The sequence below is a fragment of the Ovis canadensis genome, chromosome 5 (genome assembly GCF_042477335.2).
Source record: "Ovis canadensis isolate MfBH-ARS-UI-01 breed Bighorn chromosome 5, ARS-UI_OviCan_v2, whole genome shotgun sequence".
In the NCBI taxonomy this organism is placed as follows: domain Eukaryota; kingdom Metazoa; phylum Chordata; class Mammalia; order Artiodactyla; family Bovidae; genus Ovis; species Ovis canadensis.
The window spans coordinates 80,984,419-81,009,758 of record NC_091249.1 but is presented as its reverse complement, the minus strand read 5'-3'; the positions used below and the strand labels follow the sequence as shown (position 1 = coordinate 81,009,758).

Sequence of the window (25,340 nt, the reverse complement as noted above, 5' to 3'; positions counted from 1 at the left end):
CCTTCCAATGAATATACAGGGCTGATTTCTTTTAGAATTGACTAAATCTAGCTTACTATATATGAAAAATGGACTTTAATCCCTACCTCATACCATATATATGATGAAATCCAGAGGAATTAAAGACAAATTTCAAAAGTAAAACTATAAACTTAATAGAAAAAAACAGGCAAATATTGTAGTAACTTTGGAAAAGGAACTCTCAAATAAGACCTTCAAAGCAGAAGTCTTGAGGATAAAGTTTGGTGGATTTTAATACATTGTTATTAAGTATTTTGGTTCATTGAAGTAGGCAATGGACAATGCTGGCAGAGGAAGATGATGTAGTAGAAGAAATTACTTGCAAATTTCAGATATGACATTACAAACACACACACTCAGATTGAGAGACAGAAAGGAAACAATTTAAAAAATGGGCAAAGATAAGAGAAGTTAGTTCACTGAAAGGGAAACACAAGCAGAGGCCAGTAGGTGAGGAGACTATTAAACTCAATAGTAGGCAGAGAAATCCAAATGGAACAAATACCTTTGTCAGCTTGGCAAGAATTATGGAGGGATCATATTGTTAACAAGGTAATAGAGAAACAACTTTCATACACAGCTGGTATAAGTGAAACTATGAGTCATTATGGAGAAAGCTTCATCAGTACATGTTGAAATTAAGTGTGTGACTGCTGCTGCTGCTGCTGCTACTGCTGCTGCTGCTGCTGCTGCTACTGCTGTTGCTGCTGCTGCTACTGCTGCTGCTGCTGCTAAGTCGCTTCTGTCGTGTCTGACCCTGTGTGACCCCATAGACAGGAGCCCATGAGTCTATAATTTAACAATTCTTTGTCTGGATACCTACCTCTAAGAAGCTATTTCTCAAGTCCATGTCATGCCATATATGAGTTTGTTTATTGAAATTTTTTTTGTGAGGCAGGGAGTTGGACGTAAACTATGTGTTCGGTCATTAAGAAAATTGATGGCGCTAATATGGAATATACTATAATGATATACAGCAGTTAGAAACAGTGAGAAAAATGGACATATGATAACATAGCTAAGAATATCAGACTGAGTAAACAAAGAAGCTGAATGAGATCTATGGCAAAATATTTTGTGGGTTTAAAACATAATATACAAAGAAATACTATATATCTTTCAAGGATACTTATATATCCAATGACATTTACACAATGCATTAAAGAAAAATTGGGATCCATGTGGAGATAAAAGGGAAGAGCTGACTCATTGGCTAAGACCCTGATGCTGGGAAAGATTGAAGGCAGGAGGAGGAGTGGGCAATGAAGGATGAATGATTGGATAGCATCACTGCCTCAATGGAGATGAGTTTGAGCAAACTCTGGGAGAAGCCTGGTGTGCTACAATCCATGGGATCACAAAGAGTCATACACGACTTAGCTACTGAACAATAACAGACCTGAGATGATATTATGCCTTAAACTGTACTATGAAATCAGTTCTGTGCCTGTGGGAAACATACACACATTTACTCACACAGAGAACATTTATTCATTCAACAACACTTATTGAGCATCTATTTGAAGACAAAAAAAAAATCACCAAATCTCACCACATAAAATTAACCATGTTTAATATTTTGTATACCTGTGCTTTTTTCTCCACCTCCTTCTCCTATTTCTGAATTATTGACTAACAAAAATTATACTATTCTGCTGAAACACATTCTTTCCTATTGAATGATATCATTCCCAATGCTAAAAAACTAGCTTTATTCCCATCCTGGAAAATGACCCATTCTCTTGACCACCATTATCTGCCTTTCTACTTCTGGTATCAATACAACATTTTCAAATAACTTACTTTCACATTCACTTCTCAAGTTAAAACAGTTGCCACTTCTTCCAAACTTCCATGAAAGCTGTTTTTTCAGAAGTTGCCAAATTTTTTAATTTTAATAAAGTGATATTTTCCCTGTTTAAATAAATAAACATAGTTTATATATACCCGGATATGTAACATGATGTCAGGATCTAGGTACTAGGGCTACTGGAAGATTTTAGTACAGTCCTTGTGTTTTCGGAGATCGCACTCTGGTTGAAAAGTAGACGTGGAAATGGATACTTCTATGTGATGTTCTAATTAGAGAAATCAAATGTGACCAGGTGCTACCGGAACTCACCTGGTAACTTTGGATTCAGGAGGACATTTTGGAGCTTCTCTCAGTCTGAGTGTTGAAGGTGAACCCCTTAAATAACATTAAAAAATTCTAGACAAGTAGCTTTCAAACTTAGTTGCACATCTGGCTTAAAAAATATTAATACCTAGGCCCTATGCAAGACCAGTGAAATCACAATGTCTGGGATAGAACCTGGGCATGTATTGGATGTTCCCCTTGAGATTCGAAGGTACAGCCAGATCTGAGAACCACAGATCTAGGTTGATAGACAAACATGGGTGAGGTTAAAGGGTGCAGAATGGTAAGCCATGTGGATAGTAGGTGTCAGAGCCTCCAATCCTGGACTTTATTTCAACCCCTCCTGTTGCTGTTTCCACATGACTGCAGTGTTTTTAGGACACATGACATGTTGCAGTGAAGCAGTTTAGTGGTTTAGAACAATACAATGCTGTCTGTGTTTCTGTTTGCTTTCATGGAGGGTCGTAGTGGAGGGGTTCATGCTTGATGTCATCCTCACCCTGGGACCGAGGCTTGTGGAGCTTCCACTGTTTGGAGCCAGTTCCTCTGTCGGGGAGGGAGAATAGTGAATTGCACACCGGTTCTCATTCTTCTACCTGCATGTGACTCATGACGCTTCTGCCCACAGGCACAGGCCAGATCAAGCCTGGTGGCCGTATCTGACATCATGGGGGTGGGGAAGCTCTTTCACCATGAGCCTAAAGTTAGCTGAAACATTTGTAAAGGCAACTATCACTAAGTTCTCTGATATCAAATTGCACTCAATTGCCACAGGCAACCAGTTACATTCATCTGCCATTCCACAATTTAATATAACCTGGAAGTAGTGATCTCACTACATTTGGGCCAACTAGGATATCCCCAGGGAACTGAATGCTGTACTTTTTCTTTCTTACATCTAATACTTGCACTTTCAATTTTTTAATCCAAGTTATGAACTTGCCAGAGTTGCGTTTCCAAGATTTCAGCACTTCCTGTATTATTCAGATGGAAACCATCTTAAATCTACAGAGGGTGAGTTTAGAGTAACAGTGACTCTTTGAAATAACCAGAATATGTATCCACACAGGCTCCATTTCTCCTTTTCTATTTGTGGATTGCCCCCACCCCCCAACCCACCCCAGCCAAGGACAATTTCCAAGGCCTATTGACTCATGCCTATTTCCTCCCATCTTTATTTCCTTTGCTTGTAAATTGAAACAGTATGTCCTAATTCTTTATGGTTTCAAATAATTTACCCATTAGTAGTTTCATTTAATCCCCAAGTCAAATTTATAGTGAATGGATTATTCTTTTTTTTTTTTTTACAGATGGAAAAATGAGGTTTAGAGAAGTGAGATAAGATCTCAGGAGATTAGTTTCTCTTTTTCATGAGCCAAAACATTCTTTCATTTATTCACTCAGCAAGAAATTATCTATTGGAAGCATTTGGCCAGCTGCAGAGGGCACATATTCAGGGTCTCTTGTCTTAGAGGAGTGCTCTACTAAAGAAAGTGGGTATATTCTGCATAGTGGGGTCTGTCTTCTCGTGGTCATGACTGATCCTGAGGTTCTAACCACAGACCTGCTAGTGAACTATAACCTGAGGTCTGCCATGCGAAATAAGAACTGGAGGGACTGGAGTCCTCTTTCAGGGCTATGGAATTTATAATTGAGAGAATGGGCCACTGAGCTTGGAGAGCTGAGGTGAGGTTCACAGAGAGGGGCTGGAATGTGTGATGTCGACCAGGAGCAAGCTGAGGTTATGAGGAAGATGATGATGAGGAGTGGTTCAGAGAGGAGCAGGAAGAGCAGAGTAGAGCAAGTGATGCCTTGGAGGTTCCTGATGGGGCATTTATTCCTGACCACGAGAGCCCTCATCAGGAATCACCTTTCTCCTGGGACAGAATGAGTGAACCACTGTCCTTGTCCTTAAGTAAGCTCTAACTAGTACACTAGAGAGCAAAAACTATATTGTGAGTTATATTTTTACCATATCCAACCCCCGTTTCTTTGCATACATGGTGTAAAAGGTAATACTTCTGTACAGGTTTATAGTTGGGATTATATGTGAACAGCACAGTACTTGGCACATAGTGGCAGCTGAGTGTTACTTCCTTCCCCTTTCTCTAACAAGCAGGGCTCTATGGAGCCAGAAAAGACCACTTGGAAGAAAGATGTAAGAGGCTTGACCACATGTATCAGGCTTTGGATGGATGGTAAATTAGTGTTCTTTCTCTTGACTTTCATTTCCAAGATTCATGATTCCCCGTGTCTCTGAACTAGCCTCTCCCAATTAACCAATATTCTTTACTTTGTACCAGTCTCTACAAAAGAATGGTTTAAATGACTGGTTGTACCCATCAACTCAGATGCAGGACTGGATCCACACAGGAAGGGATGGTTCCACAAAGGAAAGGCTGTTGAGTAGGCAGTGATAAGACACGCAGTGCAACAGGTCACTGTGTCTTCTGTTCTCCTCAACACTACCTGAATAGCAGCTACTTGAATAATAATTAACATTTGTTAGGTGTTCACTGTTTACCTGGTATTCTGCTAAATGGTTTCCATGGATCATGTTGTTTAATATTCACAGCAATCCAAGATGTAGGTACTATTATCTCCATTTTACAGAGATGTAGTCATGCTAAGGACTTCCCTGTGGCTCAAATGGTTAAGAATCTGCCTGTAAGGAAGGAGATCAGGGTTCGATCTCTGGGTCAGGAAGATCCTCTGGAGAAGGAAATGGCAGCCCACTCTAGTATTCTTGCCTGGAGAATCCCAGGGACAGAGCAGCCTGGTGGGCTACAGTCCATGGGATCGCAAAGAACTGGACACAACTGAGCAACTAGAGCATCCACATTCATCCTTCACAGCTGTGCACAGAGAGGTTAAGTAAGTTGCTTGTAGCCACACAGCTGGTTGTGGTTGAGAAGGAATCCAGGCAGTCTGATTTCCCATTCCACAGGAAATCACAGCAAGTATGGAGGCTAATGCAAGGGTGATAAATGAGAAGAAGCTTGCTGAGGGGGATCCTCATTGTTGACAATCAGCAGAAGCTACCCTTCTCCTCCCACTAAGAGAGTCCATAAAAATAGCTCCCTTTTCAGGCTAAAATCATTTCCTGATTTCAAGAGTCATAGATTGTATAAGTTAGAGGAAATTTAGAGATCTTACAGCTAGTTAGCTCTTGAAAATATTTCCCAGTTATGAATTTTTTTTTAAAGTTTTACTTTCAGGTTCCATGATCATACACAAAAGATAGAAATCAACTATATTTGTTAGAAAAAGAAAGACAGTGAGTTCCTCTTCACTCTCATGACTCCTTCATGTGGCTTTTCAGGTCCTTGGTAATCTGACCCCAGGCTGTGTTTCAGCATCCTAACTGGTGCTTCCACTTCTTTCCTCTGATTCAAGTCCAGCCATAGTGAAATACACCACCCCACCCACCCCGCTCCCAACACAAATCAGTAATACTTGGATCACTCCATGATCTATCTCATTGTTAGTCTACAAAGCCCTGTGGGTTTTGTTGGTTTTTTTTTTTTAATCTTTTTTTTTGAGAGAATGTTTACGTTCTACCTTTTCTTTAAAATATTATAATATGCATATTTAAGTGTTAGTAGCTCAGTCATGTCAACTATTTGAGACCCATGGACTTTAGTCCGCCAAGCCCCTCTGTACATGGGATTCTCCAGGCAAGAATACTAGAGTGGATTGCCATTCCCTTCTCCAAATATACATCTTTAGATAGCTTAAATAATATAATAAACACTTGAATACCTGAAATTCTTTAGTTAGGCTGAAGTGCCTTGCGGCTATCACCACTGATACGCTCCTTCCTCTGCCTGAAATCCTTTTACCCTACCCCAGTCCTCTCCGATGTCCTTTAGGTCTAGGCTTAGAAAGTGTCCTTGACTGTCTTCTTCCACCTAAAACTTGGGCTAGGAATCTTTTTCTTACACTCCCATAGTGTCTGTCCTTTCCCTGTCACATCTTATCACAGTGTCCTCTGTTGTCTGTTAACTTGCTTGTCTCACATGAGGAAGCACTAGCCTCTGAGCTTGTTGAGGACAAGATTGGCTGGGCTAACGTTGCAACCTGACACATAGCGAGAACTCAGTATATAATTTAGAGGTTGACAGTTCTTTACTGTGAAGACCAGATAGTAAACATTCTTGGGTGTGTGGACCATACTGTATCTGTCCCATTTACACAATTCTGCCACTGCAGTGTGAAAGCAGCCAGAGATAATAAGTAAACACATGAGCATGGTTGTGTTGCAATAAGACTTTTTTTTTTTTTTTTGCATGGGCTGGATGTGGTCCACGGGCCATAGTTTGCTGACTCCCACTATAACTGATGAAGAAATGAACACATTAAATGAATGAGCGGGATTACATTTAACCACAGAGGAATTATTAGCTACCACAAGGAACCCTTTATCAGAAAACTTAGACTCTATTTTCTTTCTGTTACTTGAAAGAATTATATCCTCTGTGGCTTCCAAGGCCTTGTCTTAAAATGGCACCTGAAGATACCACCTCTCCTTTAAGATTTGAAACTATCAGGTCCTTAAGGGTAATCTATGTCTTATTTGTCCTTACTCCCAGAGCCCAGAGTCTAGCAGAATTCCCACACGCCTAGAGTAAAATAGGTGACAATCACTAGTTGGGGCAAAGCAGATGATTGGGGAAGCAGATAGTTGGATTAGATAATAGTAGAAACTCCTAAAACTGGGAAAACTTTAGTCCTCCAAATAACTGCTGTGCCGAGGTCCTTCCAGGTTTAGACTTGGGGTCTTTTGGTTCCAAATGATGGAAGGCTCAACACAAACTGGCTGAAGCCCAAAGGGAATTTACTGGCACATTGGTGTGTTTTGTTCCAGAGGGTCAACCCATGTCAGAAATCCACTCTAGGGCTCCACTTGCCTTCTGCTTGATTGGTTCTCTTATCAGACAGGCTTCATCCATTGGTGGCATGATGACTAATGTCGGCTTCATTCTCTTGTGCACACAGTTCAAAGCCAGGTGGAAAACAGGGAAGTTCCTGTTCTCAAAAGCTCCAGCAAATGTGACAAGACTGTGCACCCTTGGCTTTGTTTGGGTTGCCTCTCCATCCTTGAGCCAATCACCACAAATGAAATCAATGCCAGCTGAACTTTGTTGACCAAGAAAGAGGAAGAGCTTATTCTCCAGAGGCAAACTGCATGCACATAAAGTGCATACACTGCGTACCCAGAGAAGGTGGCAACCTCACGAAGCATCTAGAACTGCATGGCACCCCTCCCCCCAAATAGTATGCTTTCATACGGTGATGCAAGCTGCTGCTGCTGCTGCTGCTGCTGCTGCTAAGTCGCTTCAGTCGTATCCAACTCTGTGCGACCCCATAGGTGGCAGCCCAACAGGCTCCGCCGTCCCCGGGTTTCTCCAGGCAAGAACATTGGAGTGGGTTGCCATTTCCTTCTCCAATGCAGGAAAGTGAAAAGTGAAAGTGAAGTCACTCAGTCACATCCAACTCTTAGTGACCCCATGGACTGCAGCCTACCAGGCTCCTCCGTCCATGGGACTTTCCAGGCAAGTGCACTGGAGTGGGGTGCCATTGCCTTCTCCAGTGATACAAGTTAGCTATCCAGAATTAGGATGTTTATAAATTCCCTGAAGTCTGTCCACTGAAGCTATCTTAGGAAGAGAAAACAGTCAAGCTTATTCACAGTTTCTAATGTGGATACTTCTAAATACCTAATTACTACTAACATTTTCACTTGTAAAATAAAGGTACATGTACTTCTTTAAAAATAAACTTAATATATTTTAGACCAGCTTTAGAGTTATAGAAAAATTCTGAAGAGTGTGCAGGGAGTTCCCATAAACCCAATATTTAGTTTCCCCTATTGTTAACATCTTCCGTAAGTGTGGTGTATATTCATGACTGTTACTGAGTGAACACTGATAATTATTATTACCCAAAGTCCAAAGATTTCCTTAGTTTTTATGTAATGGCCTTTCTCTCTTCCAGGATTCCATTCAGGATACCACATTACTTTCAGTCGCTCTGTCTCCACTGGCTCCTCTTAGCTATAAGTTTTTTTAGACTCTCCTTATTTTTGGTGACCTTGGCAGTTTTCAGAAACACTTGTCAGATCCTTTGTAGAACGCCCCTCAGTTTAATTGTGTCTGATGGTTTCCTTGTGTCTAGACTTAGGTTGTGAGTTCTTGGGAGGAGACCACAGAGGTAGATTGTGTCCCATTTACCTCACATTTCTCAAACTGTCAGCATAATTGATCTCTCTTGACATTGACCTTGACCTCGACCTCCTGCCTCAGGCACTGTTTGCCAGGTTTCTCCACTGCAAAGCTGGTCTTTTTCTCTCCCTCTGCATTCTGTATTTTCAGGGAAGAAAATCACTGTGTCCTGCCCACACTCAAGGAGCAGAGTTTTGCTTCACCTCCTTGAGGGGTGAGTATCTACATCAATTATTTGGAATTCTGTGAAGATTTGTCTCTTCTCCCCCACAAATGTATTGATTCATTTATTTACTGTATCAGTATGGACTCACAGGTTTTTATCGTTTACTACTTTGGATTATAATACAGTACTACTTTTGTTGTTCAGATTGTTCCAGCTCTGGTCATTGTGAACTCTTTCAATTGTCTCCTCTGTCCTTTTTTAATAATCTTACTGTAAATTAATGGATTTTTACCTCCTGAGCATTCTCTACTTCCTAGCACTGCAAGAAGCTCCAAGCTGATCTTCAATATTTCCTGCCTCACTCCCAGAATCAGCCATTTTCCCAAGATGCTCTAGTTCCTTTTGTCGGAGAGCAATGTTGAAAACTAAGTTCTGGGTGCTAATTGTGCTCAATATGTACATTTAAGAAAATATATTCTAAATGCCATAGGGTATGCTAACTTATTTAGAAGAATCCAGCATTCTTGCCTGGAGAATCCCAGGGACTGGGGAGCCTGGTGGGCTGCCGTCCATGGGGTCGCACAGAGTTGGACACGACTGAAGTGACTTAGCATAGCATAGTTATTTTAAAAGACTTATTACTAAAAATATAGTCAATTCCATAATTTCCTTTGCACAAAATTTTAACTTCTTGAGATCTTTCTTTTCTTCTTGAAATATTGTTTTTACATCTGTATTACTATTACTATGCTTATGCTGATATTGTTTGGTTAATTTGGACATTAACTATTGACCTCATATAAGGGCAAATAGTGTTGGCCTGTCTTCTACCACCACCCTACTTTCTGTCTGCCCATCTTCCCATGATGCCATATGACAATTTTCTGTCAAATCAGTAGCAAGATTTTCTGTTATTGTGACCGTCATTTACCCCTCTGACTTTTGAAAGCATTCCTGCAGTATTTTCTAGATTATCTATTTAGAAGACCAATGCCTTTCTGATACTAAACATTTTCAATACAATATGTATTTCTTTGTTTTCACCCTGGAGCCTTTTAATATCTTCTCCTTATGTTTAATATTCTCATATTTTATGATAACATATTATTTTTGCGGGGATCTTTTTTAATGGAATTTAATATTTGGTTGGCCCTCCCAATGGAGACTCATGTTTGTTCATTACAAAAATTAAGAAAGCTATTTCTTTAATAATTTCCTGCTCTCTGTTTTCTATTTTAATATTTAGAAACATCCCTAACCATTAGACTTTATAAATAAAGTTATGTTTTCTAGAAGACTTAAGTTTATTTTTCAAACCTTCCAGAAAATTTTGGTGTGAGTACAGTCTTTTTAATTTCTAAGATATCTTTCTTTTCTCTGATGTTTTCTTTTTTATAGTTTCTCTGTCCCTTCTCCTTTTTCCTTGAAAGATACTTGTGATTTTTTTTTGTTTGTTTGTTTGCTTGCTTGTTTTCTTCTGCTCTCTTTGATGTCTGTGTATCCTTTTCATATGGAAGACTTTCCTGAAATGTCTGGAGAAGGCAATGGCACCCCACTCCAGTACTCTTACCTGGAAAATCCCATGGACAGAGGAGCCTGGTAGGCTGCAGTCCATGAGGTCGCTAAGAGTCAGATGTGACTGAGTGACTTCACTTTCACTTTTCACTTTCCTGCATTGGAGAAGGAAATGGCAACCCACTCCAGTGTTCTTGCCTGGAGAGTCCCAGGGACGGGGGAGCCTGGTGGGCTGCTGTCTATGGGGTCACACAGTCAGACATGACTGAAGCAACTTAGCAGCAGCAGCAGCAGCAGCAGCTGGAGATCCTCAGTTGTCTATTCATACCTAAAAGTGACGGCCTAAACACTAATTAGGACAGGTGCATACAGGACTTAAACTCGTGCTCTGATGGATGGCTTTATTGAAGGGAGATTGGGTGATATTGTTGGGACAATGAAAATCTCCGTATCTTTGAGTGTTTTATTTGGACCATTCAGTTTATTCAGATTTTATATCCCCCAGGTACCTGGGAATGAAGTGAGAAAGGATTCCACAGTTTAGTGAGCATTCATGGGAAAGACTTTCTCTGAATCCCTCTATGTTCATCTTTCCTCCCTGTTCTGTCTTCTCTGAGTCCAGTGCCTCACCCAATATTTGTATATTCACTAGTCCTTCAGTGTGAGAAATGTGAAGGTTTAAGGCTCATTTGGTTGGTTACAGTTAAATGAGATTTTTTTTTTAAATTCCAGAACATTTGTGCATCCTGAAATTCCCTCTCCGAGGCTAGATAGGAGCTAGACACTGATATGCTTGGTCTTATGGTGTATTGCCCTAAGGGTCACAGATCAAAGGAGTGTGCAGTGATTAAGATCAGGGGCTTTGGAGTCAGAAAGTCTTGGCTTGAGTTCTGTTTCTACCATAAATTTGCTGTGAATGTCATTTCTTTAGTTCCCTTTAGCTTGTTTCCTCATCTGTTAAATAGGGAAAATAATATCTATTTCTCAGGGTTGTAAGGATTAAATATAATACATCTACATCATTAGCAATAGCATAGCACCTATCATTTAATTAAGCATCCAATAAATAATGATGATGAAATACATCTATTTTAGAAAACACATCTGATAGGTAAGCATTGATTTGATTCCTCATCTAACTGATTCTGTGGTCCTGGGTATATTGTTGAATCCATAGAGTCCAGAAGCGCCATAAGTATCACGAAATTCAAGCGCTGAAATCTGGTTCGTAAATTGTCTTTTGTGCTCTTCCCCATCAAGTGGTTTCACTACAAGCGGTGGAACTGGGCCCAGATGTGGACTTCTTGGTTATCTGAGCCTGTCTGGTATCTATCACCACATGCTTCCTCTACTGAATCTCTTCTTTCCTTGCCCAATAAACTTTAACGGTATTTTGGCTCATGTGATGGTTGATGGCAGCCCTGCTTTTATTTATTTTTTTAATTTAATATTTTTTCTTTAAACTTTTAAATTTATTTTTGGCTGCACTGGGTCTTCATTGCTGCACATGGGCTTTCTTTAGTTGAGGTGGGTAGGGGCCACTCTCTATTGTAGTGTGAAGGTGTCTCACCATGATTTCTTGCATTGCAGAGATCAGGCTCTAGGGTGAGTGGGCTTTGGTAGTTGTGGCACGGGTGGGCTTAGGCGCTCCGTGGCATATGGAATCTTCTTGGACCAGGGATCAAGCCTGTGTCCCCAGTACTGGCAGGCAGAAGCTCAACTGGGCCACTAGGGGAGTTCAACCCTGCTTTTACTTCTCCATTATTAGGGCAAGGAGGCTAAGGTTCTGGGAGAGGGAGAAGCCAGAATGGCAGCAGAGCCAAGTTCCCAAGTTACCCTAGTTTATGAGTCTGCATGTACATAAAATAGGTGCTCATGTACATGTAGGAAACCACCTATATAAGTGGACGACGGAGTACACGCATGTCCACACCATTGCTCCACGTGTCTGCACACATACTAATGGCCAGGAGAAATGTACTCAGCACATTTCATCATACATCCCAGATTGAGAGAGGCCATTCAGGAGAAAGAAAGGGAAGATTATGAGGCAAAAAGAGAAATGAAACCTAAAGGTCCCACCCTGTCAGCATTAACTGGAGTATAAGAAATGGAATTCGGACAGACAGACAGACTCCTGACATCTGCAAACAGCCAAAATGTCCAAAGGGCCTCTGATTCTCTGGCTGGTGATTGAACTTGGGCGGCTTTGTCTGAGTAAGTGTTTTCAGTCCTTCCATCCAGGAGTCCCTGTGATGGATTCCCATGGCTGATCTATAAAACAGAAATCTATTGCATTCCTGCATCCACTCAGCTTCTCTTCTGGGCAGGTCTCTCTCCCTATCTGGGACACAGGGTTTATCCTGAGATTGCTGTGGATGTTTTAGGGTGGGGGTATTTATGTTAATACCAGAAATGGCAATTTGAGAAGAAATATAGATAAGGGATGGGATAACATGGGGAAAAGAAACATCCTTTACAGGCGTTACTAGCACAGTAAACTCTAGGGGAATTTGTTCTGCTAAGAGCTATTATTATAAATCTTATTTTATCTGTATTTTTAGGGTTTTTTATTTGCTTCTTGGCTTATTTTATTTTGCGGGGGGTCAGGTGTCCAGATAAGATTTACATTTTCCACACATCGTCTCCAGCTTTTGGACAATGCAAATGTGCACACTCGGTGTGGATTGGTACAGACACTCACATCCTGAGTTATAGGACGGGATGCTATGGGCTGAGCTGAAGTCACATCTTGGTTACTATCCTTTGACCCTGAAGACTATGGCCCTTTCATGTAAGAAAGGAGAGACCTGGATAAGACCAGTTTTCACAATCTATGACTCTAGGACTAGACAGCATCTAATGTCCCTTACAGTTTAAACAGTTCCTAGTTTCTGCACATGAATCTTTCAGATGTGCTGCATGAGAAAACACCTGTATTTCAAGAAAACAAGGCTTTGTCCTACTGTTCTTTGCTTATTATTTTCCTCTATAACTTCATGCATTCTCAGGTCTTCACCTAAATCAGGCTTTTTCTGACCACCGGTAGCCTCCGAACTGGTTTCAGCGAGTTTGCTATGAGTTCCTGTCCTCTCTGAAGTCTCCCCATTAGAGAACTTATTTCCCTGACCCTACAGTAGTTGTTCATTTAACCACCTCTCTCTCCAGATACATTGTGGGAGTTAATGGAATGAAAGCAGTTCCTGTCACTTTATCATTGTTTTTGCCTGGTCTTATCTTGTCCTGTGGACTTGTCCAGTGTGGAGGGTTTGGTTGATGGTTGCTATGGTCACCTGTCCAGCTACTGGCTGGACCTGAGTGAGTGAGCTTCTCCAACCCTGCTTGAAGAGGACAGTGCCTGGTGGATGATTTCTTTTGTTTTTTCTCTTTGTGCCTTTTCTAAAATGACCCTTTAGAAGACACTGACTACTTGGATTCATTAATGATCAGAGCTGAATCGCGCTTCAGAGATGCCAGATCAAATGCTTCACTCTGTCAATGATGCGACTGAGACCCAGATTGGGGAAACACCTTGGATAAGGCCACAGCTAGAGAAGGAACCCAGCTGGTGCCAGAACCTAGGTTGTACCCACCATTCTGAAAGAGAAATTGATTTAATTTCTTTGCTCCAGGATAATTTTGCAGCTGGAAAGAACAGTCTCTTTCCTATTTCTACATTCTGATATGCTTGGTGATTTGTCTTAATACCTTATTTGTTTCATGTGGCCTTTAATGCTCCACCTCATGTGGACCTGAGAACTATTTTTGAGGCGAGCATGATCTCTCCCCTTTGCTGCATGAAGATAATGAGGTCAGGATTATTGTGGTTTTCCTCCAGAGAACACAAAAGCAGTAACTGGCAGAATGAGGTTTTCATTGTAAGCATAATGGGTGTTTTTCTGCCATGCCTGCTTCCTTTTTTTAATATTAATTTTTAACAAATAAGTAATACAGAAATACCCTTGGTGAAACAATTAAATTGCTATAAAGCTAATATCTCCTTTGACACTACTACCCTCAACCCCAGTCCCTGATCAAGGCAATGCTGACTCAGTGAGTTGGATGTGTGTCCCGTCAGCCACTTTTCTATACATTTACTTTCATATGTCTGTGACTGCAAATCCTGCAAACGGTTTTGTTACTGGTTTTGTATTTTAAATGTCATTTTGAAATTTCCACTTTTTGTGCATTAAGCAGCCTTGGAGTTTTCACACCATTAGTGATAAATCTGTCTCATTCTATAAATCTTGTATGTGTGGCTCAACAGAAGGACTGCACCATAGGTTAGCCGCTACCCACATACACATGTTCACTCCATCGCACACATATGACCTGGCAGTAAACATTTTCAAATTGGCTTCCTCGTGCGTGTGTGCTTTTCTGCAGCAGAAAACACACCACGAAATTTTTAAGGCTTAGTTCCATTTGAGTGTTAACCAAAACTGCAAAATTGCCCCAGAGTGTGGCTATACCAATTCACATCCCATTTCACTCCAGGTTACTCCAGTCATTTGCTTGATCCCTGACTGGGCAATGCTTGATATTATCAGCATTCTACATTTTTGCCAGTCTGATAGGGGAAATTTACTGGCCACTCATATTTCCTTATCTGTCTATGGATTGCCTGTTTTGTCCTTTTCCAGTTTGTTTCTGTCTGGAAAAGGCTCTCCTTAGTGAATATGGGGTGCCTCCTTCTGTACTGTGATAATTGGGAAAATAAACTATTGAATCTCTAGTGGAAATAATTCTGTCACATATTTTTAAAATTAATTTACCAACTAGTTCTGAGAACAAGCTCATATTTTAGAAATGATTGGGTTTTGGTGCACATGTTCTGTGCTGCTATGACAGTTGAGGATGATGACAGTTATTCCCCGCCCCGCCCCCCACCCCCCAGCCCCTGGCTTCATGGGGTGGGGAAGAATGGGCTTCTACCGCATTTACAACGTATGGAATAGCTCCACTCTGGCAAGGTAAAGAGTCGACAGGTTCAGAGAAGGTCCCAGGCAGGCGTGAATTTACAACGGCCTTTCATCCTGAGAGCAAACTTGGGAAAACCCAGCATGCACATCCTTTGGCTTTCTACCTGGGCCACTGGTAGGACTCATGCTCATCTTCTCTCAGATAAGGATAGCTGGAAGTTGCTGACTGCTGTACCAGGGAGGAGCACAGTGTTGCTGGCCATGTCTTACACAATTTAGCCGTCGGGGTTAGCAGAGTTAGTGAATGGAGAGTCTTAAAGGAGGGCACCTTGAAGAAAACAATGAGCAGAGATCAAGGTACCCAAGAAGGAGCAGGATGTCATCCTGACGATCTGGAGCTATGGCCTCCCTGGCTGTCCCTTCAATAGCTTGATTTGATTGAGAACAATCACTGATGCTCAATTAAACCAGAGAGCTTAATATTTGCAGCAGTGGAAAAGTTTCATAGATTCTCACAGATGGAAGTTACCTTAGAAAAGGCACAGAGTGAGTGTTCGGTGACCTTGGTTGTCACTTGACCTTGACTTTGGTTGTACATTACCATGGGCCTCATTCTTGAGATTCTGACTCAGGGTTGGGCAAGATAACAGGTATTTTTAACAAGCTCCACCGGCCATGCTGATGATCAGTCGAAATTGGGAAACACAGATATTGCATTTTTTAAATGGTGATATATTCCATTGCATATAGCTAACATGATCAACCTAATCTTCCAGCATCTTTAAGTCACAGCTGCCATTCTAAAGAATTCCTATGATTCCTCTCCAGTTCTAACTTTAAAAAAATCCACAGACTTCCACCTAATTTCATATTCTCTAACGACAAACAAATGGTCTAGAGCAATTAATTTCTGAGCAAACTCCAGGAGCTAGTGAAGGACAAGAAAGCCTGGCGTGCTGCAGTCCATGGGGTCACAAAGAGTTGAACACACCTTAGTGACCAGACAACAACAGCCTGTCTCCCTGCCATAGTACACTCTGGGGTAGAAGACAGAAGGAGACCCATATGAGACGTTCATATCAGTAGTACACAATTGCTGCCTATTGACATACACTGGGTAGAATGTTACTTACACCTGTTTATATGAGAGTGCAGTTAGATTAAAGGGTCAGAATTTTCCACTGGAGAATTTGTTTTATTGAATGGTACTCAAGGACAGCAAATCTGAAAATTAGAAAATTAATCAGCAAATCTGCAGCAGAGATGGGTTCAGACTCAGGTAGTCAGCTGTTCCCACTTGAGGGATAGCAGAGTGTGAAGTTAGGAGCTTAGTGGCAGCAAAGGACAGGCCAGAATTTGGGCTAAAGAAACATATACAGTACAACCCTCTTCATCTTCCTGGAAGCATCTGCATGCATGATGTCTGTGGAGCATATTTGAGAGATTTCAATACCTCACAAGTTAATTTTCTCATCTTTCCTCACAGCTCCGGCAGCATCACAGATTGTCGTGAGAGCATTTTTGGGTCAGCCAGTGACTTTGCCCTGTACATACCCATCCTGGTCTCCACATAGTAATAGCATGTGCTGGGGCAAAGGCCAGTGTCCCAACTCCAAATGCAATGATGAGCTTCTCTACACAGATGGGACAAAGGTGGTCTCGAGCAAGTCGCCAAAATACCAACTTCGGGGGAGTATCCAGAGAGGGGATGTCTCCTTGACCATCATCAACACCAACGAAAATGACCAGAGTGTGTACTGCTGCCGCATAGAGGTGCCTGGCTGGTTCAATGATGTGAAGAGGAACATCCGCCTGGATCTGAGGAGAGGTGAGCACACAGAGGCTGTGTCTGTGGGTGGAGAAGTTCGTGTTGGGTCATGGAGTCAGAGGGTGGTGGCAGAGAGACTGAAGCTGCTTAAGCAATGAGTGGACAGATTAAACCTGAGACCTGTTTGTGTCTAGAGGAGCCACAGTCTGGAACAATTGCCTGTGGGAGCTGAGGAACCCACAGAAATGAATGAAAGAGTGGAGGGTGAGGAGTAGGGGGTGGGAAAGGAACCAGTGAAATTCAAGGTCAAGATGAAGAGGGCAGCTGCCTCTTGCCTAGGGAACTGAAGAAATTCGGGCCCAGGCCTTTCAGATCTGCCAGTTTTTATGTGAACTGTATTGATTTTTGCATCTTGGCAAAGATTACAAAATTTTTACAAACACTGGGTGAACAAAATAAAATGCTTTGATCGTGCATTAGCTTCATCCATAAACTAACAGTGGGCTACTTCCAGTGAGGGGAAAGGGCAGGAGATTTGGAGACAATCATAAATAACAGTTTCCAGGTGGTCTTTCCTTCTGCTACTATCAGCTGCTTTTGATGAAATCTGCAATATGGTAGAACTCCTAAAGATTTGAGGTGCATGCATGCATGTAGGGTCTATGGTTGAATTATGTAAATAATAATCACCATTCCTGCTAGTCTGGAATGGAGCCACTCAAAGTCAGCTCTGTGCTCAGCCTGCACCAAGGACCAAGGATTCTTGGGCTCTGTTCTTAACTGGACTGGCATCTCAGAAGGCAAGGTCTCCCTGCTGCTGCGGCTGCTAAGTCGCTTCAGTCGTGTCTGACTCTGTGCGACCCCATAGATGGCAGCCCACCAGGCTCCCCCGTCCCTGGGATTCTCTAGGCAAGAACACTGGAGTGGGTTGCCATTTCCTTCTCCAATGCATGAAAGTGGAAAGTGAAAGTGAAGTCGCTCAGTCGTTTCCGACTCTTAGCGACCCCATGGACTGCACCCTACCAGGTTCCTCTGTCCATGGGATTTTCCAGGCAAGAGTACTGGAGTGGGGTGCCATTGCCTTCTCCAAGGTCTCACTAGCCATATGCATAAGAAGCTTCTCAGGTGAGTCTCAGGAGCTCTAAAATTTGAGAAGAACTGATGTGGATGCTTCTAGTTAGAGAACTTTGATAAGCATTAGTGTATTTTTCTCCCAAAGCAGCTTTGTGGGATAGAAGGCATTATTTGGATTTGTTGAAGATAAATGATGCCAATCCAAGTCTTTGCTTTTCAAACCTGATATAACCAGCTATTAATATTATTTTATAAAATACTGGTTGACATCAATACTCTGTGACATCATTGCTCAGCTCACTTGAAACTAACGATATCTTTCTGATCCATTAGAGTTAATGGAAAGTTGGCCTATTTAAGGAAGGGTGGTATGTGTGGAATATCTGTTGCTAATGAACCCAAATTCAGATGTTTAGGGGGTGAGCAGTTTTGGCATGAATCAGTCTTTACACTCTTTGTTTTAGATCTTGATTTTTATTGTGGAAAGAACACCTAGAATAAGGTTTGTTCCCGTCACAGATTTTCAAGTAAACAATTGTTGACTTGGGTACAATGTGTGCAGCAAATTTCTAGAGCTTATGCACCTTGCCTGACTGAAATGTTATGCTTGGGTTTCCTTTTGATACAGTCATTTATGCCACATTTTTGCAACATCTACTAGGTAGATCTACTAGGAACATCTACTAATACCATGATTTGTAGAAGAGAACAACATCAATTCCAGCTTTTCGCTTGTGGAGATTACAGTGTACTAGGAGAAGCAGACATTATATAACAATCAACAAATAAATGTGTCTTTAGGAAATGCTACAAAATCTGTGGTCAAGTATGAGTGTGCAAAAAACATTGTTATTGTAGACTGTGGATGACCTCTTTGCAGAAGTGACCTTTTAGCTGAGACATGAGGTTTAAAGAGGAGTCAGTCTAAGGACGAGAGGGACTAGGAAGCAGTCGGTACAAAGTTCCTCCAGAGGGAAGGTCAGTTATATAGTTTAAGAACTGAAGAAAGGCCCATTGGCAAGGGAACGTGAGAAGAATAGAGTGGAGGCATGGGGTTGAAAAGAAAGATCCAGATCGAGTGGGACCCTGTGGGTGGGCTTAGGGATTGGATCTTCACCAGAAGGGCAAGGAGAACCCAGTTGAAACAAAGTTTTAAGTTGGGGACTGACATAATTTGGTTTGTCACTGTCAAAGATTACTCTAGCTAGGGTTTAAAAAATAGATTGGAAAGGCCACACGTGGAGTTTAAAATCCCAATTTTCATAGGCATTTTGATGGTCCAGGCTCATGGACCAGATGAGGCTGTAGAAACACAGACAAGGGGATGGATGCCAGCAATACCTGTGGCGTTTCCCTCTTTCTCTGTCTCTACTTGGTACCAGCAATATTATATATTGGTTACAGCCCCCACAACTACACGCTTGACAACCACCCGCCGCCCAACCACCACCACCACCACCACCACCATGACAACCACCACCACCACCACCACCGCCGCCATGACAACAGCCACAACCGTGCTTCCAACAACAGTCGTGACCACCTCTGACCTCACGTCCACACCACCACTTCAGATGGGAACTACAGCTGCTCTCACAGCCACGGCCTCCATGTGCCCTCTGACAACACTGAGCTTGCTTCCTGAGGAAGACACAGCACTGCTGACCCTTGAGCCTTCCACCGAGGGGCCCATCCTCACGGCAGGTACCTGGCTCACCTGGCCATTCTTTCCCTTCTGCTGCTCAGGTGTACCTTGGATCCCTTGGCAGAGGGTTCTCCTATTGAATGGGGCAGCTCAGCAACTTGCTCTAGAGTCTGTGGGTGTGTGTCTGTGTGTGTGTGAGTTTGTCAGGGCTGGGCACCACAGACTGGGCAGTTGAAACAACAAAAGTTTACTTCTCACAGTTCTGGAGGCTAGAAGTCTGAGACTAAGGGGTCAGCAGGGTTGGTTTCTTCTGAGCCTTTCTCCTTGATGGCTGTCTTCTCGCTTTTTACTCATGTCCTCTTTCTCCTTTGTGTGTCTGTGTCCTGATCTCCTCTTTATGTGAGAACATTGGTCATATTTGAGTAGGGCTGTCCATATAGTATCACTTTTACTTGTTTAAAGACTCTATCTCCAAATACAGTCATGTTCTGAGTTACTGGAGATTAGAGCTTTAAATATGAATTTACAAGCAGGGGTGGGAGTGGGGTGGAGGTCAGAATTCACCCATAACTCTGTGTGTGCACATGTGTGGGGGAGGGGTGTAGTTTCATTAAATTGTTCCTTTTCATTGTTTTATGGTTTCCTTTTTTGTTCCTATTTTTTTTCCTTTGTGTTTTAGAAAAATCATCATTTTTAGTTCTCAACTTGACCTCCTAGGAGTACAAATACTTAGTAAAGAACCAGGAAATGTCACCCTGGGTCAGACACCAGTTCCATCCTGCCAGGGCTCAACTGTCTACTTAGGCATTAGAGGAAAGACCTCCAGATGCCTTAAAATATCCCTTGATGGTGAACTTCCTTCCTTCCTTCCTTTCTCTCTTCCGTCCAGTCCTCCCCTGTTTCTCCCTCTCTCTTCCTCCCTCCCACCCTCCCTCCTGAATCCTTCTTGATCCTACACCTTGGAACTCTCACTGAGTTACTAGCTCCATTAATTATGGGCCCTTGTCAAAGCTCTCACCATGTTTCAAACTCTAATTCTGAGGTAAAGATATTAGAAAACAATCATGAGATATCTCGAAGCTTAGGCATTTCAACTGCCTCAATAAGGCCTGGATTAATTTAAACAACTTTACAGTAATGAATTGGCTAATTCCATTACACTGTGAGTACTGACCTAAGGTCCATGAACCCTAAGCAAATGTGTATGTTTTATTCCTTTAGTCTTTAAAATAATCATCTTCAAATACAACATTTACAGTTCTCTTGGATTCTAAAAATTACTTAAAATACTTGAAAAAAAAAAACTCTAAATATATATGTGTTAGTCGCCCAGTCACGTTTGACTCTTTGCAACCCCATAGACTGTAGTCCACCAGGCTTCTCTGTCTATGGAATTGTCCAGGCAAGAATACTGGAGTGGGTAGCTGATATATCCCTTCTCTAGGGGATATTTCTGATCCAGGTCTCCTGCATTGTAGGCAGATTCTTTGCCATCTGAGCCAGCAGGAAAGCCTCAAAATATACATAGGGATCGGGGGCCATTTTTATAGCTGTCTTTGTACTTGCCTAAAATAAACATAGAAAACTACAAAGACAACTGTAAAAATTGCTTGGCACAAGCACCAACTTTCAGCTGCCTTTTATCAAACTTTTTTTTCTCTTCCAGAACCAGAGCCTGCCCTGCTCCCCGGGACCTCTCAGAGAAGCATTGAGGCGACTTCTCACCACAGCGGTGCCTTATTCACATCCAAGGGTACGTGGGTGTGGTTCTCACTTCTTCTTCCCTTGTGCCTTAGGTTGAGGGGAAACACTGAACAGAGTGTCACAGAGTCCAATGACTAGAGACGACTGTTGGGTCCTGTGTGGTGAAGCCCTCCTGGGACACACTGGTGTCAAGACTGCATTTGTGGCTTGTTCCTCCCTGCAGATTTTAGAGAGTAAGGGATACCATTGACCTTGATCCATTGGTTCAGTTCTCCATGGTAGATCATCTCTAGAATACTTGCCTGTCCACTCTAGGCTGGGTGGAGCTCTGCTGCTACTGCTAAGTTACTTCAGTCTTGTCCGCCTCTGTGCGACCCCACAGACGGCAGCCCACCAGGCTCCCCCGTCCCTGGGATTCTCCAGGCAAGAACACTGGAGCGGGTTGCCATTTCCTTCTCCAATGCATGGAAGTGAAAAGTGAAACTGAAGTCGCTCAGTCGTGTCCGACCCTCAGCAACCCCATGGACTGCAGCCCACCAGGCTCCTCCATCCATGGGATTTTCCAGGCAAGAGTACTGGAGTGGGGTGCCATTGCCTTCTCCGGGAGCTCTGCTATCTCACCCTATTTCCAAACACACTGATCTTCCTTGAAGCCCCAGAGGGTTTACTCACTTGACCCCTGGCTCTGTATAGTGAAAGAAGTGTTCATTTGTCCTTTCTTCCTCCTGCCTGACTTCTTTAGGTATTTATTAATAGTAGGGCCCAGGGACAGAAAAAGGGCTCCTCAGATGTCTCAGTGGTAAAGAATCCACCTGCCAAGCAGGAGATGGGGGTTTGATTTCTGGGTCAAGAAGATTCCGCTGGAGAAGGAAATGGCAACCCACTTCAATATTCTTGTCTGGAAATCCCACAGACAGAGAGGCCTGGTGGGCTATAGTCCATGAGGTCACGAAGAGTCAGACACAGTTTAGAGACTAATAGTCACAGCAACAGCAGCAAGGGCAGAGAATACCCTAAAATTAATTCACAGCCTTGGAGGCTAGAAGGGACTGCTTGGGCTTGATTATCAGTGGCACTGCTTTTTTCTGGGGGTCTCTGGCCTTTGTTGTGTAACGTCATGCATATAAAAATGTAGATGAGTGTCTGGCTAGCTAGTAAGCATGCAAAAGGTGGCTGTTATCTTAGTAGGTAAGAGGAGGATTCTTTATCACTGATTCACTTTTTCTTAGCCGTAAGGCAGTCCATGGGGTTGCACAGAGTCGGACATGACTGAAGCGACTTAGCAGCAGCAGCAACAGCAAGGTGAATCATTATGCTCAGGAACAGCATGAAGTCTAAGCAATAAAATCATTTCAAATTTCAAGCACCCAAATATGCATGAGGACTTCTCTGTGAACCCAGGAAAACTGGGGAAAAAAGCACATCCTCCTCTAGTAATTGTCACATTTTCCTTTCTTTGAGATTTTTACGGTAGCTATTTCTTGGTCCCAGGGTTGGATGGTGGGGGAGTGAGGATGAAGGACTTTTAGGAGCATTTGTCCTCTTACTGTATCTCTCTGTTTAATAAACCACCTCAAGCTTCACAGTCCAGAGCAAGCTGGCCTTTCCAGCAAATCAAAGGCTTCTCAGAGCGAAAAGTGGTTGGAGATGAGATTTTATATCTTTATCTTGGTATTCCACTTGGATACATAGAAATATGTAGCATGATACTTGGTAAGGGCCTTTCAAATCTGTCATTCATTAAACATGGCTTACCAGGTTACTTTTCTGCCTAAACATATCAAAATGATGAAGTCTTGATGTCTGTCCTTAAAGGAGTGGGAGAGACAAGCTTATGTGGAGCGAACCACCATCCAGTGGGTTTTGTTTTGGGGCAGAAGTATAAAGAGGTGCCCTGGGGACCCAAAGAAGGGAGAGAAGGATTCTAACTGGGAAAAGAAGGCCAGGATGATTTCCCTCAAAGGTCCTTGAATTGGTTCTTCATGGATGAGAACATTTCATTGAGCAGAGTGAATAGGCAGGGAGAACGGCCTGAGCAGAGATAGGGGGACTTATAGGAACATGGAATCTCTGATTATTTAAGAGTCTAGTTTAATCTGATGGAGACTGGAAGCTAGGAGTAGCCTAGGTTCTTAAAGGACTGATTAATGGGCTGAAGAATTCAGATTTTATTCCAGGGTCCCAAGGAACCATTCATGTGTTTGGAGTAGAGAATGGCATTTTCAGCTCTGTTTTGGGAAAGCTTGCTCTGTAAAAAGTTTTAGATGTACAGGAGGGGAGTAAATCCGGAGGCAGAGAGTCTCCCCAGGAGGTTCCTGCTGTTATTCAGACAGGAAGGAGTGTCTCGACTAGAATGACAGCAGCAGTAACAGTAGAGAAGAGACAGTCAGAGCCATTAGGACTTGGAATTGAGAGGACTTGGTGGCTGGAGTAAGAAGGAAGGATGACTGAGTCTCTGCACTTGGGATTGTAGCTGATGTGATGGGTTCACTGGTAAAAGAACCCCAGGAGGAAGAGTGAAAATTATTTCGGTGATCTTGAGTTTGAAGTGTCCCTGGGAGATGTCTAACAGGAAGTTGGAAATGTGGGGCTGGGCAGCCTATAGATGCCTTGGTGGGGATTGGTGTCTGATGGCTGGCACCTCCCTCTGGTCAAATATCACCACTGTGATGACACAGTGTAAGTGCTGAATAGGGACTTGCCACTATACCAAAGCTTTCATACATCTCATCTCATAGGGGAGAGTTCAGGATTGTCGATATCATTTTGGAAGTCATTGATAACAAATGACAGTTACTGAGTGCTTTTAGGAAAAGGCTGGGCTTGATGCCGTCAGTGATCTCATAGTCAGGCATTGCCCAGATATGTGAGGAAGACTGTACTGTTACATTCGTTATAAAGGAGAAGAAATTGAGGTGTGGAGAGCTTAAGACACTTGCCAGAGTTTGAGCCCCAGGTCTCCTGGCTGTTGAAACTCAGCTCTTAAACCCTTCATCTATTGTCTCATCAGCAGAGGGGATAACTGAAGATCCTTTGGCATTGTCTGAATGCCCTACAGGAATGGAAGGATGAAGGCAGATGCCCCACCTCCTTACAGGAACAAGTGCCTTGAGAGAGGATATAGTGAAGGCAGCTGAGGATGCAGAGAGAGCCAGCAAAGGTAGAAAGGGGTCCAGGAGACAAAGGCTATGGAGTGTGTAGGTAAATGGGAAGGGATTCTAAATGCTGGTTAGTAGCATGAGGTGTTTAGACAGTGACCTTGAACTATGGCTGGAAGACCATTAAGGAAACAGGGTAAGCTGTGGGTGGACACCCTAAAGTCCAATGCTGAGCAACTGTCAGAGAAGAAATGTCAGATGTTCTTTCAAGGAGTTGGAGGGTGAATATTTAGAGAGGAGGCAGGGTGAGGGAGAAGGCTTGTCCTGGTATAGGAGAAAGGAGGCAATCAAAAATGGGAGAGGCTAGGTTTGCATCTTGATGTGGAGATAGGAGACAAGGGAGTAAGGTTGGTATAAATGAAAGGGGAAGCCCAATCAGATCTCACGTCGACCTCCCAGGGAGGTAGAAGAAGACTGGGGAATCTTGAACTGTGGGCTCGTCCAGCCCATCTATACCAGGCCAGGCCATGGGCTGGAACCACAGGGAACTTATTCAAAATATAGATGGCCCTACTCTGTCCAAGACTTGCAGAGCAGACTAAGTCAGAAAGAGAAAAACAAATATTGTATACTAACACATACACATGGAATCTAGAAAAATAGTACTGATGAACCTATTTGCAGGGAAGGAATAGAGACATAGACGTAGAGATTGGACTTGCAGACACAATGGGGTCTGAGAGGGAGGGATGAATCGAGGAAGTAGCATTGACATATATATACTGCCATGTGTAAAATATGTAACTAGTGGGAAGCTGCTGCAGAGCACAGGGAGCCCAGCCTGGTGCTCTGTGACGACCTAGAAGAGGGTGATGGGAAGTGGGGGAGGCTCAGAAGGGAGGAGACACACACACACACACACACACACACACACACACACACATATATATATATATATATATAATGTGACCGGCTCACACTGTTGTAAGGCAAAACCCAACACAATGCTGTAAAGCAATTATGCTCCCGTTAAAGACAAAGCAAGCCAGAACAACAAAAGATTGGC

General features: G+C 42.7%; 1 protein-coding gene across 7 annotated transcripts in view; it reads left to right on the top strand.

The window, feature by feature from the left end:
* Positions 1–12,031: 12,031 nt before the first annotated feature.
* LOC138440454 (T-cell immunoglobulin and mucin domain-containing protein 4-like) overlaps positions 12,032–25,340 on the top strand; it is a 33,146-nt gene continuing 19,837 nt past the window's right edge. For 4 of the 7 annotated variants that reach the window (XR_011257034.1, XR_011257035.1, XM_069590001.1 and 1 more), the window contains exons 1-4: positions 12,032–12,280; positions 16,472–16,813; positions 19,232–19,531; positions 21,139–21,225. Coding sequence is in view for 4 of the 7 variants with exons in the window: in XM_069590001.1 (XP_069446102.1) it covers positions 12,223–12,280; positions 16,472–16,813; positions 19,232–19,531; positions 21,139–21,225 (787 nt within the window). In the remaining 3 variants the exon portion in view is untranslated. The remainder of the gene's footprint in view (positions 12,281–16,471; positions 16,814–19,231; positions 19,532–21,138; positions 21,226–25,340) is intronic. The other 3 variants (XR_011257036.1, XM_069590004.1, XM_069590003.1) reach the window with 1 other exon arrangement.